The sequence below is a fragment of the Podarcis raffonei genome, chromosome 11 (genome assembly GCF_027172205.1).
Source record: "Podarcis raffonei isolate rPodRaf1 chromosome 11, rPodRaf1.pri, whole genome shotgun sequence".
Classification (NCBI taxonomy): Eukaryota; Metazoa; Chordata; class Lepidosauria; order Squamata; family Lacertidae; genus Podarcis; species Podarcis raffonei.
The window spans coordinates 26,932,133-26,948,318 of NC_070612.1; the positions used below are offsets into that span (position 1 = coordinate 26,932,133).

A 16,186-nucleotide genomic window follows, 5' to 3' on the forward strand; every position below is an offset into this window, starting at 1 on the left:
TGTTTTCAAATAGACAATGTGCCAAGGAAAATTTCAATTTTTCCCCCTTAAGACAGAAACATGGCCACATTTCATATTAGTCACATGCCAATTGTGGCAGAGTCATTTATTGTGTGAAAGTGAGAGGGGTCTCTAGCTTCTCACTGTGGAATATTTTCCAGTAATATGTATCACTTGCACTCATTTTCCATGGTTGGTTTTGATTGCCAGAGAACTAGAAGACCCAGTACAGCAGCAGCTCTCTTTCATTGATAATGTTAGTTGATTATTGAATGTTCTAGCAGACTAGGTTATAAACAGGATGCATTTGTTCCACAGTGCCATCTGCTGTGCAGTTTCTCGCATGCCATATTAATGGTACTTGTGGTCTTGAGTATGTGGTTATATGCCATATAGCATTTATTTTTAAATTTTGATAGAGTGGTTAAGCAGCCATACTGTGTATGGTGTATAGCTTGTTCATTCTTTCACACAACTAATTTCAGTTATTGCTTAGACTCTACAACTTGGACATCATTAAAACAGGTTTAGACTAAATATTGTATAAAATTATCAGTAGCTATGAATCATGATGATTGTGTATTGGCTCCAGTGTTGGAGCTACCTTCCCCCTGAGACCAGTTGCTGGGGTTCATGAGCAGGAGAGGGCTCTTGCACTGTTGCCCTGCTTGTGTGGCTCCCATAGACCTCTAGTTGGCCAATATAGGAACACAATTTTGGACAAGGAAGGCCTTTGGTCTTATACAGCAGGGCTCATTTTAGAGTGTGTATACACTATACAGGCACTATACCGTTTATGCGGGGGTTACATTCTGAGGCACCACGTGTGTCTGTGAAATAAAGTATGGTTGAAACCCATTAAAAAAGCCTGCAAACACCCCACACTGCTCCCCCGCCCCGCCTCTGTTCTGCCCACTTAATGACGTTTCAGTGATGTCTTTATGAGGTTTCTGGGTCACTTCTGGGTTCGGCATGATGTACACATACACGATTGCACACATATTGAATGCGCGTAAGCAGGGGGCTGCCTGTACCTTTAAAGCAAATTCGAAGCTCATTCTTTCCCTCGAAGAATTCTGGGCACTGTGGATTATCAAGAGTGCTGGGAATTGCAACTCCATGAGATGTTAACTCCATTGCCCAGAATTCTTTGAGGAGGAAAATGTACTTCAAATGTGCTTTAAAAGTGTAGCATGTATGAAGCCTTATATTCTTATGCACAATCAGTTGATTAATTAACTGTTTAGTTTTCAGGGTATCGGGGATGAGTCCAAACTCCCCCCTCCCTAAACTTTCCTGGTTATGGAAACTTTACAGAGCAGCAGACTACTGTAGCATTTGCAGTCCTCCTACACACGGTGGCTGGAGCAGTAGGTGGTTGGCAGGCAGATTGCTCTGACAGCCTGGAAGTGGCCCAGTATTAGGGCCAAGATCAGACCTGATGCCACCACATCACTACAGTAGGGCCAGGTTGGCATCTGGCAGATCACAGATTGACCCAGCCCTGCCCCCGGACAGTCCCATTTGAGAGTGTTCTGGTGGCTGTTGCTAGCGAGGATCCTGTTTGCCTGCATGTTTGGTAGGAAGAAGTGGAAGCTCCTTGCCAGCAGAGTGATGCTGGTATCACTCTGCAGGTGGTGACCAGCAGGAGGCTAGCAGGGCTGCTGGAGGGACAGCTCTATCCCATCCCACTCCCAGACAAAGCGGAGCAGGGTTGATTGCTCTTGCCTTTTGACAAACTTAATGCAAATGATGAGGGCCACTTTCCTGTACATATGATAAACAAGAGCTCACAGCATTGAAATCAAAGAGGAGAGTTCAAGGCCGAACAGGGCAAATAATTCATGTTCAAAGAAGAGGGTTTGTAGTGCAGAGAAACAAATGGGATAAAGAACCTAAACTATAGGGAAGGATTAAATATATTTATGCCATAATTTCTGTGGCCAGCAGCAAGGAAATGAACTTTATTGATTGAGTGTGTGGACACACACACACACATTCTGAGGGGATTGCGAGAAGCAGAAGCCAGTTTCAAAACGTTATTGGGCTGAGTCACATGGCTTCATTAAAGGAAGTACAAAGGATGTAACATGATTCATATTTTGCCTAAGGTGATATGTCATCCTGATTTCAGTGTGGTGCAATCTCTTTTGTCTGCTCCAGCACTGAAATGGGAATGGTGCTGTCAGAATGAGAGAAATTAAGGGAAAGTGTATCTTAAGAAATGTTCCTGTAGTGGTAATAAGGGACAGAACTTTGACTATGTGAAAAAGATAATGCTGATGTTATTTTTAAAAGATTGTGGGGATACAAATAACAATAGACATAATTCAGCCCATATTCCGAAATATATAGGGGTCTGAACTTGAGTGGAGTTTGATCAGAGGTTGGAAGGCTTCTGTGTAGCAGCCATGATGTCAGCGAACTCTAGATTGACTCAGCCACAGCACAGCTGCCTTAGTAGTGATAAATTTTATTCATTGGTAATGTCTAGGATAGTGGGTGTACCACTTTCATAATTTGGAAAGAAAAGCTGTCTCATCATGAAGCTCTCATCCTCCCTCCTTTGTGTTCAAGATTTCACCCTTAAGAGTCAAAGGTGGAGTCATAAATATGATGCACACTCGCAGAGTAAGCAGTCTCAGGTTTAATTATTATATTGCGCCATAATAGTTTCCCCCCATCATAAAGCCTTTTAGTGAGTACTGACAAAAACATTTTCAGCATGGGTTTTTTGTTTTTGTTTTTTGTAACTGGCTTAATCAGTGTTTAACTGGTTACCTGAAGTGGCAACTCAGGTCAGAAATTGAATTCTGGAATTCTAGCATAGTGTGCATTAAAAGTAGTAGATTTAAAAACAATCTCATCCTGATTCTTTCTCTCTCTTTTCTTTTCAGTGCTGTTTATTTGGTGAGGTATAAAGAAACCAGACAGAGGTTTGCGATGAAGAAGATTAACAAACAGAATCTCATTCTTCGAAACCAGATTCAGCAGGCTTTTGTTGAGCGTGATATCCTGACATTTGCAGAAAATCCATTTGTAGTCAGCATGTACTGTTCCTTTGAAGCTAGACGCCATTTATGCATGGTCATGGAATATGTAGAAGGTACAGTATTGTTCTACATCCAGTGGCATGCGCAGTGTAATACTGGAAGATGAGAATATTTTTACCTTACAGATTCCCATTCTTCAGTGTCCACAATGCACACTAGAAATTAGGGATGACAAGATAGAATATAAATCCCACTAATTCATAATGTTCACCTTCTTAAAAGGCAGGGAGCATTATAAGGGCTGAGCTGAAATTACTCCCAGATTTTCCTTGTGGCAAATTAGAGAGGTCATTGGGGGAGTGTGCAAAACGGTTAGGGGTAGTTAGGGGTGATGAGACGCTTTGCTTACTATGACGATGGTTCTGTGTTCTTTCCCCCCTTTCCTTTTTTTTTAAGCTGTAGAAGAAAACCAGCAACCACCAGTTTAGGTAGTTGAGTGGGGAGGCTTATGGGGTTGGTGAAGGAATTGGACCATGTTGTACTTAATACCTGGAAAGCTATGTTAACTATCTTCAGAAATAACAGAGCTTTTTGGTTTGGGTTAGTTGGGCTTGGTTATGAATCAAGCTCCTCAGGAGGATTCACCCATCAGTATTATAAGTAGATAAGGTAGCTTGCTTACTCACACTCCCCCTCCATGTGTTCTCGTGCTTGTGCCAGTGCCAGATGTTCATACTGAAATAGAACTTTTCTTCCTTCTTGTCTGTGTTTCTATGAGGGGATTTGCATAAATCCTTTGGTAAAGGACAAATATTAAAAAGAGATACACATACCTAAAATGTTCAACATTAGTTTCTTTAACTAATTTGAATGTATGTAACACAATTTTAAATAATACTAGTTTATTTTTTGTGATGTAAAGTGGCAAAAAAGTCCTATTACTATAATAGTTTCTATTACAGTCAACATGTCTGCTCACAGTCTTAAGGATATACACTGTTCTTAATTAAAATTGTGTGTCAAACCGAATCCTGAAACATCTCTTCAGTGTGGAATAGGTTTAATAATACACGTTATATTTCAGGTGGAGATTGTGCTACTTTAATGAAAAATATGGGACCTTTGCCTGTAGACATGGCCAGAATGTATTTTGCAGAGACTGTTCTGGCATTGGAGTATCTCCACAACTATGGAATAGTACATAGGGATTTGAAACCAGATAAGTATGTATATAGCATGTAACTAATAGTTGCTTGAAACACTAATGATATCGTATATGAAGCCTCTGGGCAAAGTGAAATGAAATGTAGTGTAGTTTGAATGGTTTTCCTTTTCCGTGGTTTATATGTGTACTACTCATTTCATATTACATATTGAATGACTTCCAGGGTTTTAATTTTATTTTAATGGGCTTGTGTCCATGTAATAAAATTTTATTGATAGATAAATTCAGAATATAATCATTTAACTGCTTTGTTTCTTTTTAAAAGAACTGCAATTATAGTGAATTTGTTCACTGGTTCCTCTTTTATTTTAACTTGTTGCAGCAATGCATTTCAAGGAGGTATTCCAGTCATAGTCCGTAGCTGAGGGCAACAGTTGTTTATATGCTTTATCCACCATTTGACACTTGTTAGGTATTGCAGTTTCTTCATGTGTCAGATCATGCAATAATGGTCCAGTTAAGAGGGTTAAAGCTTTTCTCAGGTGTGGATTATTTTAAACAAGAGCTGAATGAAGACACTTCAGAATTTTCAAAGTTAGCTTTTTTAGAGCTGTCTAAAAACCCACACAAATGTGTTTTGTCGCATTCTTGTAGTATGATGGCCACCATCTATGGAGAAACATCTTATTTAGTTTCCATAGTTTTGGATTTCTTTTTGCTTCCAACTACTAAATGAAGAAAAAATGCAAATCCTATTACTTTTTGTTATAGTTACCATAACTTTATAAATGCTTTCTCTCTTCCCCAGTTTATATGCATATTTATTCACCTCTTTGTAGACATCTTCAATTTCTTCTATGATGATTCGAGGCCTATAACTTTATTATAAGATTTAATAAAGCCTAATTACCAGCTCTATTTGCACATTTATTCATGCATAGGGCATTCAGTGTGGCAGCATGAGTGGAGTTGCACTTCTGGCCCTAAGGTTGGTGCCACAAGGCCATCCTGATCTTGATGTCTGAAAAGGAAATGAGATTTTGAAATTATACCCATTGGAGAGATCAATCACACTGCTACTTCCATTGAATTCTTCTTTATACCTACTAATTGGCTGTGCTATTATGGGACTGTGACATTCTCACTAGCAGTACTCCGGAAAGAGAGTCTAAGACCCCACATAACACTGTATCCCTTGCCAGTTGTCATATCCATTTGCTGGCTTTATTCCAACAAATTTCATGATATACTGTGACTGTAATGTGAGTTTAAATTTATGTGTTACAGAGAAAACATTATGCTGTTACAGCAGTGAAGTAGAAAGTAATAGTAATCTACTATCATTCTCATTTGCAGTTTACTGGTAACTTCCATGGGGCATATAAAGTTAACAGATTTTGGACTATCTAAGGTTGGCCTCATGAGTATGACCACCAATCTTTATGAGGGTCACATTGAGAAGGATGCTAGAGAATTTCTGGATAAACAGGTAAGAGATGTGTCATTCCTTTTGTATCAGCAGAACGCTTTAGAAACTAGATGAATTGTGCAAATTGTGTAGATGCTTTTTTATTTCTATAATGTTGTTACAAATCTATATGTAAGAGTTGCCTTTACTGTTCTAGACTTTCCCTCCTTCAATTATGGTCTATTAATAAGATGAATGATCTAATTGTGAGCAAGTGAGATTGTGAGAGAGACAAATGGAAAGTTGTTTTTATAAAGAATTCAGGAGTCTCAGCAGAGTACTTGTGGAACTCATGATGCATTGCACAATCAAGGGTGCTAAAAATCCTAGCTATGGCCCATTTCCCTTTAAGCATGCCTCATTACCATTTGCCCACAATCTGTTCACTGTAAGAGTTACTTAAGGTAAATCCATTGCAGTTTTCATGTTATAATAAGGAGCCAATTGTGCTTAGTATAAATATATGTAATTTACTGTGACTTCACATTAGCAAACAACATATATAAAGTATTTTTTCATGCTTTCAGTTGAGATCTGAATTGCAGTTGGATTTTGCATTTAGTTGCTTGAGTGCTTTCATCAGAAAAGTTGAAATACATGCAGCCAAAAAGAAAGTCATGGCAAAATTTGTAGTTCTCAATATGTTTCTTTTAACACATTGATTGCAATCAACTTACAGTTTTATGCACAGAAATATAATTCAGGTTTGCTTTTCTTCTCTCACGTTTAGGTCTGTGGCACGCCAGAATATATTGCTCCAGAAGTAATTCTAAGACAGGGCTATGGCAAGCCAGTGGACTGGTGGTCTATGGGAATTATTCTTTATGAGTTTCTTGTTGGGTGTGTTCCTTTTTTTGGTGATACACCGGAGGAGCTATTTGGACAAGTAATCAGTGGTAAGTATCAGAAAACTTGAATTATTATCCTTAAAACCATCTTCTCTAAGAATTGCCACTTGGTCAATGTTCAGTCAGGCCTTTGTGGGACAGGGGAGCTTTCAGGAAAAATGACATACATCTCAGTGTAAGAACCACTTAAATCCATATTGCTTACTAACATATTTGCCACAATTAAAAATGCAATTGTCTATATAAGCCACCAGAATTACAGTACTGGTATGTGAACTTGTGAAACAGAGCAAGACTGAATTCAGCAAATATCATTATAATTTGATATTACTACAGTGCTTACATTTAATATTTCTATAATGCTTAATATGTAGAAAGCACTTTACAATATATAAAAATTCAGAGCAATTTTCGTCAGCAGTGTCAGTCTAAGGCGCTAAATGATCAAAGAAATAGAGAGAGGAAGGAACAAAAAGAGGAGTATCAGTACTGGTGAGCAAGAGTATGATTAGGAAAAAAATTAGAAGAGTCATACTAGAAAAGCAAGAGGAAAATGTTTTTTAAAAGGAAAAGAGAGTTAGTCACAAAGAGGAGGATAAATACTTTAATCAGAAAGGAACTATTATCTGGATAGTTAATACTTTTGGAACTAGTACTGTCTTTTCAGCCATTAATTTTAAAAATCAGCAAAAAAAAAGGTTGATATGTACTTAATTTGCATAAATGGGAAAATGCCTAAGGGCACAATGCAATAAATTAACAGAAATGTAATAAAACCCTAAAACAAATGTCTCCCAAATAATAAATAATGGGGAAAAGAAGGATTCAAATGCAGTTCACAGATTGTTAATGATTTCACTAGTGGCCGTTACAGTATAATGTTATTTCTGTAACAGCTGTTCTTCTTTCATTTAAAATTCAATAACCTTTTAGATCTTAACCTGCAGGCCGGCCCTAAGTATTGTTATGCAGCTTGTGGCAAAACTAAATGATAATTAAACAGTATCTATCTCTATCCTACCTGCTGTTCCCTTATATTTTCCAGATGCAAAACATGTAGATGGCCACAGTTTATGCCAAATGCTTACTAGAATGACATTTCTGTTACTAGTTGTTTCCCGATCCATTCTATAAAATACAATGAAAAGGTACACTAGTGAAGTGAACAGGGAGGGGAGGCTGCAATTATGTCTATGTTCTATTAGATCTTCCAGCTAGGCATGCGTGTAATCTAATGAAATAGATTTGTTGGTTGCCTACAGTAAATAACCTCTTTATACAATACATTAGCTGTTTATAGATTTTAAAACATACTGGTTTTTTTGGGACCTAAGTTACAAGAGGGAATCATATGTTTAATTAAAACAAGCAGAAGTTGTTTTTGATCCCTGAGGCAGCAACAATTTTCATATTTTGTTTTTCAGAATGCATTTAAATAGCATCAAAAAAGATGTAGGCAGGAAAAATAAAATGCTGTCATGCTTTCATTGTGTTTATCTTATCATGTGCATTTGTACATTTGGGTGCATGCATATGATATTATGTAATAAAGTAATAAGCTGGAGAAGGACATTCCAATAGCTTCAGATAACTAAAAAGAAATTGGACGCTTCAGTATTTTAGCAGAAGTTGCAGAGACTGAAAATGTGCATCTTATTCTAGGTTAAAATTCTTGTCGAAATCAAACTCTAATTAACAATTGCACCAGTAGGGGAAATAAATGTATGAGGAGACGAAGCTGAGACGAAAAAATGGTCAGTTGTTTTACCATGGTTAAGGGATACTACACTTTCCATACTGTGTATTTTAATACTAAATAAATATTAAATATTTTTTAAAAAACTTGTAGTAAAGTATAATTAATACCTGGTTACAAGTTTCAATTCAAAGAATTGGCATTGCTTAGGAAGTAATTTTTCCCCTGGTGCATTTCTTCTGTCCAATGAGATTCTTTACAGGTTTCTCCGTAGGAAGACTATATCTGTCAGATTCTCTTGAGTTCAGAGAATGTGTCTTTGCCATAGCTTCTTATTTAACAACCCTCCCTCCCTTTTTCACTGCTTTTCTTACCCCATTCTGTGCCTGTGCATTGGAGTGATTTACCTCATTACAAAACATAAATGCAAAAAAAAAAAGTTAGTTAAAAGCTATGGTTTATTCCACCACGAAATTGCTTTTTGCATGATAGATGTCTTCAGCATGTGTTTAGATCTATGGGCAACCATATTTGACAGGATTCAGATATCAGGTCTTCCAAATGTGGGCTTCCTCAGAAGGCTTGGGTTTGTGTTTAAATCTCCTTCAACCAAGTTGAAAAATATGTCTTTTGCTTTTCACTCTGAGTAAAAGCATTTATGTGTAAATCCACCTAGGTAAAATTAAGCACGTGGCCCATCATAGTTGCGATGTTTAATCTGGCCCCTTTGGAGAATACCACAATTAAATTGTGACCTTTTCCATGGGACCTGGTATATTGCATCTTGAGTATAGTTTGCAAGTTGCATGACTATTTCCCCTGGGTGTCAGGCTGTTACATAGGTAAACACCACCACCTACTGTCCAAGGCAGGAAATGTTCAGAGCCAAGGAGTATGTAGCTGTTTCCTGTCCTCATCCAGTCCATTTCCTGCCTTTGTCCAAGGTGAATTAAGTTCTGCATCAGCTGCAGCCTCTGGATCAACCCCACTGCAGTAATCCAGCCATGAGGTTGCCAATGCATGGACCACTGTAGTCAAACTATTCTGATACAGGAATGTCCATTGTTGTCTTAACAACCAAAGTTAGCAAACAACACTCCTAGTCACCGTGGACACCCGTCCAGTGACAGAGCTATATCTAAAATCCACTTCTGTCCCTTCAAAGAGAGCACAACTCTATCCAGGGCAGGCAACTTACCAACTTCCTGGTCCCACCCACCCTCCATTTTGCAAAGATTCAGACTCAGTTTATTAGTTCTCATCCAGTCCACCACTGCATCCAAACACTGGCTCAGGGTCTTCTCAGCCATTCCTGATTCAGATGTTACTGAGAAACAGAGTTGGGTATCAACAGCATACTGATGACACCTTGCTCCAAAATGCCTAATGGAAACTCCCAGTGGCTTAATGTAGATGTTAAATAGCACTGGAGACCTTGTGGTGCCCTATTGCTTAAAAGCCATGGGATTGAGAAGTATGCTGTGTTCTGAAACCATCCCTGGAGATGACATCAGAACCACTGCAGAACAGTGGCCCCAATACCCATCACCTGTAGATGATCCTACAAAACATGGTTTGATGGGACATTGGAAACCTCACTTCGAACACCATCAATCCTGGCATCTAGCTTGCTGTGAAGGTAACCAACTTTGTCCTCAAAGCAATACACAGAGGGACCCTCAGGTGCCTCAGGTTCCGTCTACCAATATAGGTGTCAGTAGGCTATGGACCACTCTGAAGAGCTCTGCTAACCGATTTATCAAGGATTTGATGGAAGCAGCAAAGTGAGCCTTCATTGCTGCGTTCACTTCCACATAGTAGGCAGGATTATGTGCTCTAGCACCTGTTTGGTCATCTTTGCAGTGAGACTTCTACCACCTGCACATTAGCCATCACCTAAACTGTTTCATTACTTACAGCTTCCCAGCATACCAGGGTGCCAAACATGCTCCACGGGGGCTCAGGCATGATTATATCTACAGCCTTCTGAGTCTCACAATTCCATTGGTCTCAACAGGATTGCCAGTTCTATCCACCAAAAAATCCCCCAGAGCATTCAGTAATCCATTGAAATCCATAAGTCTCCAGGGGTGAACCATAATAGTGGGTCTTCCATCTCTACAGAGGGAAGTTGGTACCATTAGCCCAACCTCACCAGGAAGTGGCCTGATCATGACTAGGGGGCAACAGAAACCCTTCCTATTTCCAGACCATCAGTCATCACCAGGGGCAAAAAAACAAGTTGTCCTGCGCTATGGGTCAGGGTTGGTGACCACTTGAGACAGCTCCATGGTTATCATGGAGGCCATGAGGGCCAGAGCCAGACCAACAAGAGCAGCCTCCGCATGGACGTTTTAATCCCCCAGAACAATATCCCTAGTGTTCTCCAATGTGACACCAGAGGCTGCTTGCATTAGCTCTGCTAGGGAGACTACAGGGCAACAGCATCGCCAGTCTCTCTCTCTCAAAGGCCAGCCCCCGAATGAAGATGTCTCCTGGTAAGCATGGCCGAAGACCAGTGAACCACAGCAATACCCCCACCTTGATCCCTGAGGCTGCACTTATGCTGCACCAAGTTATGCTGAATAGATGTCACAAGTCAATGTTGAATGATAGACTGTTAAAAAAGATTGACAATTTGTGTATCTCTCTGCTAGATGAGATCAACTGGCCAGAAAAGGATGAAGCACCACCTCCAGATGCCCAGGAACTGATTACTTTGCTTCTGAGACAAAACCCCTTGGAGAGATTGGGAACAGGTTAGAAAGCATGGTTTTTACACTCATGTTTACCAAGATGATAGAAATAGTATCTTATTGTTTTGGGCCTTTTATCTTGCTCTTTTTGACTAAGAAATGCCTTACAGTGAACGCATTATGAACATTTATTACAAGGGCAACATCTAGTTTTGTTTCACGGGTAATATTTTAAGAAAGCAGTCATTTGACCAGACTCCACAGTGTACTGTTCCTGTTGTGCTTTTTCAACATATTTTGATGAATACTAAGACTGCTTTTCACACACTAAACATATTTTCTTAAGGAAAATGCCAGTGACAGCACTTCTGCAACCTGATTATCATAATGCCTGCAAAGGGTCAAATGTGGGTTTGTGTAGACAATGCTGTTTCCCAATCACATCACAGTCTATTAATAGATCCCCAGTTCTTCCAGTTCTGAAAGTGTATATTTGTTTTTTGTTTTTACTATTATTAATTTTTATTGAAAGTTCAAAAAATACATAACCATACGTGCACCAAACACGGTGAGGCGCAAACAGAAAAGAAACTGAATCCATGCAGAAGGGAAAACACAGAGGCAGTGTCTAGTAATTGCACTTCAGCAGAGAGCCCAAACTGGCTGGGTCCTCTTCTATAGCATATCAAAGTTTACATCATGGTTAATCAATATAGAATGCCATTTTCATGTGCCACAGTTAACGCTGTCAAAACAATTATCTCAGTAGATGCTAGTGTGAGTGACTGAACTTTTCTTTTGACTAATACAAAGAAAAGGCTTGAGTTTGAGTCACATAATGCTTTCTTATCCTCTTCATTCAGTGCAATTCTTTTGCAGAAGCAAAAAACAGGAGAAATTGAAGGAGATAAAAGGAAAGGGGTGATGAATACAGCTATGTCTTTTGTACTGTGGACTGGCTGTAATTTGTGCTCCAGTTTTTCATAGAGAGATTGATAATGTGCTGGTAATAGCAGTGCCGGTTGCCTTGGTTTGTGATAAAGTTGTGCGTATAAAGAGAGACTGAAAAGTGTTTCTTTGAATGACAGTATTATGCATTTAGATAATGTGCATTTGAGTTGGGGGTGAAAATTTGACAGTTACAATTTTTGGTGAGTCTAGATTGTTTGACAAAGTGACTTTAAAAAATTTGGAAATAATATTGTTTTGAAAATTAATGCATTTGGCATTTGCCTAAAACCAGTTGTCAGATTTAGGTAAACTTCTGACTTGCACTGTTTTTCTAGATCAGAGGTTCTCAAACTCTGGTCCATGGCCCACTAGTAGTCCATGAGATTCCTTCTGGTGGTCTGCAGGGTATCTGTGGGTTTGGTTCTTTTTATTGTTATTATTTATGGGTCCCTCCCCCCCCCAAATACAAGCATACATTGGTTTCCAAAGTACTTGTAAATTACATTTTTGACAAGTACAACAAGAACAAGAACCCATTAACCCGCCCCTTCCCTCCCCCCTAAACATTTCAGGTAGCCAATCTGGATCAGGTTCACAATATAAACATATAGGATGAAAAACACAAAAGGCATAATAAAAACAAGAATAAAAAACCAATCCCCCCCCCCCGGTCTTCTTAGAAAATCAATCTATAACTGTTATGTAGTGTCTGGATTTGTGATAGAAGAAAAGAGATGGCACCTTCACCATATAAAATATTTGTATAACTTTTAATTGTATTTTTATTGCTTCTTTTAAAATAAAAAGAAATGAAAGAAGCAATAAAGTACAATTAAAAAACATACAGCATCTAGCACAGAACATTACAATTGATAAAACAGGCAAAAAATGAATCATTGTGTTAATCATTAATTACCCACCAGCAGTTGTCATGTCTGTAAGAAAAAAAGTTTGCAAACTACTGTTCTAGATACTATGCAAAATACTTTACCTGTTGAGTGCAGAAACACCAAAGAATTGGCTAACCAGTTCAATCCATTATATATAATTCAGCACCCTTTCCCCTCTCCAGTGCATATTGGCCCAAATTGTCCCCTCAGTGTACAACTACCAAAAAATAAATAAATTGTTTTTAAGGAAAAAGACAGCCTTTTTAACAAGGAATTTTATTTTGAAATAAAGTTTAAAATATAGGCAACAAAATGAACATCAAATAAAAATGCAAGATCACCAATGTTTATTTCCCAGTGTGTTGTTAATATTATTTCATATGACATAGTGGGTGTTTTTATTTTTTTCAATATCACAGACATTGTGTTGCTTCTAACTTACCTGAGCTCAGGTTATCCCTTGAAGAAGAATATGAAAATGTAGTTCACAAAAGTAATTAAATAGTTGGTAATATTCACAGACTATTTTTTCAATATTAAAACAAATGGCTCAAGTTTCTAATGTATTCTTACTGGTTTGTTTAATGCTTTGCTTCTGTGTCAAAGTAAATACCGGTTCTGGTGTACGTTTTACCTACTTAAGATAGACTGGGAATCATTCTCAAGTTTTTGTAGTTTCTTTTTTAAAGACCGGTTAATCCAAGATAATCATTTAAAAACAACAACAACATGGCAACCGTTTTAGAAATAAATGGCATTATTATTTTAAAATAAATATGACTGAATAATTTATTTGTAGAATTAATCCAGACAGGCTTCTCTTGCTCCCCCAGGTGGTGCTTATGAGGTGAAACAGCACCCATTCTTCCAAAACTTAGATTGGAATAGTTTGCTGAGACAGAAGGCAGAATTCATTCCTCAGCTGGAATCTGAAGATGACACAAGCTACTTTGACAGTACGTTTAATTTTCTACAGAAGCGATAATTTTAATGCTATGTTTTACTGCCCTAGAAGTTGAATGTATTAACAAAAATAAAACTGTCCTTCAGTTAGTTTACAAACTACAGTAAATTCTGACAGATTGTCCTATATTTTATAGCTCGTTCTGAGAAATACCACCACATGGAAACTGAAGAAGAGGATGATACAAACGATGAAGATTTTAATTTGGAGATTAGGCAGTTTTCCTCATGTTCACATCGATTTTCAAAAGTAAGCATTTGTGTATAACATAAGATATACCATATTTGTGGTGAGTGTAATGCATGAGAAAACAGAAGAAAAGTGTAGAGGTGAATTATTGAGAGGCATTTTTCGCACGTCCATTGAAGGGTTTTAAAAAATGATCTTCCTGGACTTCCAGGTTGGCGCCATTGTTTAATGGCGGATTCCCTCCGAGCTCCGGAGGGAATCGGCTCCGTAGCGTCTGGGTCTGGCCGCTGCGGCGAAGCGGAGACCCTTAAAATCACAGGCGCGGATGCCTGTGAACATAGAGACTCGGCGGGCACCATTTGCGCCCCCCCAATCCGCGACGGAGCCTTTTTAAAGGCTTCGGAACGGAGGCAGGGTGAGGCGTGGTGCTGAGAGTACTCCCTCGCCTACGGAGTGAAGCCGCAAGCCATTGACAGAGAGCGCCAACTTCTTCCAAGACCGACTGGATTCTAAAATATAAACCCGTGAGTAATACGGAGATTGGAATCTTAAAAATTTAATTTTGGATTTGGAACGAGCGGGAAGGGGCTAAAAAGGAAGTCACCCCCCCCTCTTTGTAAACAATTTAAAGCAAAGGACTGGGCAGCTAAGGTCGAGAGAATCTGCTTCTTGTTTTTTAATGAAAAGATCCTGACTTCACGGTTTTGACACTATAAGAAGATTTACTGGAGGACAAAAAGAATTTGGGGAGCTGAAATTTCACCCCCCCGAGACCCGGGAACGTCCTATGAGAAAGCCTGTTGCATGGAAGATTTTGACAGCTGTCAAGTGAGCTGTTAGTCAGCTAGTTGTCAGCTGGAAAAAGAGAACATTGTTTCTGCTGTTTCTGCTGGTTTATTTGGTACAACTTTGTTGAAAACAAGGAGGGCTGATACAAAATAACTGGACTTTTGGTTTTGAGCTGAAAGGAACATTAAGGAACTAAAACCCCCCTAGAGGGGTAATAGGGACACTACATTACAAAAATGACTGGAGTATGTAAATTCCAAGCAGAATTGGACAGAGCACTCGTTCTCTTGGGAAACTTGAAAGATGAATACAATGCTTTGTCTACAAAGGTATCACTACTATACTGGACAGTAAACAACAGTTTTGAGCCTGATAAGGACTTGAAACAGGAAGCCTATTCAACTGAACAAATAAATGAAACTGAAAGTGTAGATATGATGGAGCAATGTGTTTTTGAAGAAAATGAAGGAGGAGCAGGAGATTTGCAGGAGTCAAAGGAGAGTTACAATATGAGGCCTGACATGATGATAAAAAAGGACAATAAAAATTGGATGTGGAAAGCCTGGTCTGAATGGGAGTCTGGAAAATGGAGAGATCTCCTCTGGAGGAGATCTGAAGACCTGAGGATTACAAATTTGTTGAAGGTGAAAGCTGGAGCTTTGGGGACATTTAGATCTGTAAGAAATTTGAAACAAGAGTTGGAGCACCCCATAGGCTTTGCTTTTAAGTATGGAGGACTGGCTGGAAGTAACATGGATTCTGTTGGGCCGGAGCCCCTCCGAGACTTGGGGCTTAACATCAAGGACCATCAAAGAGACCGGCAGAAAGGAACTGAGAGAGATATAAGGGCCTCGGACGTGAGATCTCCAGGCTAAATAAATAACATAAAGACTGATGGATATTGGTTGGGGACTGGAACCGGGAAAAGGGTGGGTGGAGGTTGGGAATCCAAAGGGTACATAAGGATAATTTGCTTTTTATATTTTGTTAGTGGTAAGGAAATTGGGTAAATCGTGGAAGGGAAATTTCGGTCGACTTTAGGAAAAAGGTTTAAGAATAATTAATGAGGTATAAGTATTGATGTGTGATTTTAATAAGGTAAAATTGGTTTTTTCTTTTTAAATTAATTGAAAATAAGACTGTTAAAAATAAATTGAGGAAATGGAAAAAAGAAGTAAAGTAAAACAATAGTATGTTAGAACAAATGTTTAAGTTAAGGTAAAGAAATAAGTTAAGGACTTACTGAACTGACAATTTAAATTGGAATACAAGAAGGGGAGGTGTGAGGAGGTCTGAGAAATAAGGCTAAGAATAATAAGTATCAGAAACTTTATGTGTTTTTTCTATTTTTTGTTGTTGTTTAGTTTTGAATATTATGTACTTTTGTGTGTTTTTTTGTTCTGTTTATTTCTTGTTCTTGTTTGTTGTGTGTTTCTTGAAAATGCCAATAAATATTTAATAATAATAATAAAAAAATGATCTTCCTGTAAATACTACTACTGTTAATTTATTATGGTTCACTTTACTAGGGCTGTTT

General features: G+C 38.5%; 1 protein-coding gene across 17 annotated transcripts in view; it reads left to right on the forward strand.

The window, feature by feature from the left end:
- The window catches only part of MAST4 (microtubule associated serine/threonine kinase family member 4), a 200,944-nt gene that overhangs the window by 165,955 nt on the left and 18,803 nt on the right, over nucleotides 1–16,186 (forward strand). For all 17 annotated transcript variants that reach the window (XM_053409245.1, XM_053409248.1, XM_053409247.1 and 14 more), the window contains 7 exons: nucleotides 2,898–3,106; nucleotides 4,078–4,216; nucleotides 5,515–5,647; nucleotides 6,357–6,522; nucleotides 10,828–10,929; nucleotides 13,541–13,663; nucleotides 13,808–13,920. In XM_053409245.1, the coding sequence (XP_053265220.1) occupies nucleotides 2,898–3,106; nucleotides 4,078–4,216; nucleotides 5,515–5,647; nucleotides 6,357–6,522; nucleotides 10,828–10,929; nucleotides 13,541–13,663; nucleotides 13,808–13,920 (985 nt within the window). The remainder of the gene's footprint in view (nucleotides 1–2,897; nucleotides 3,107–4,077; nucleotides 4,217–5,514; nucleotides 5,648–6,356; nucleotides 6,523–10,827; nucleotides 10,930–13,540; nucleotides 13,664–13,807; nucleotides 13,921–16,186) is intronic.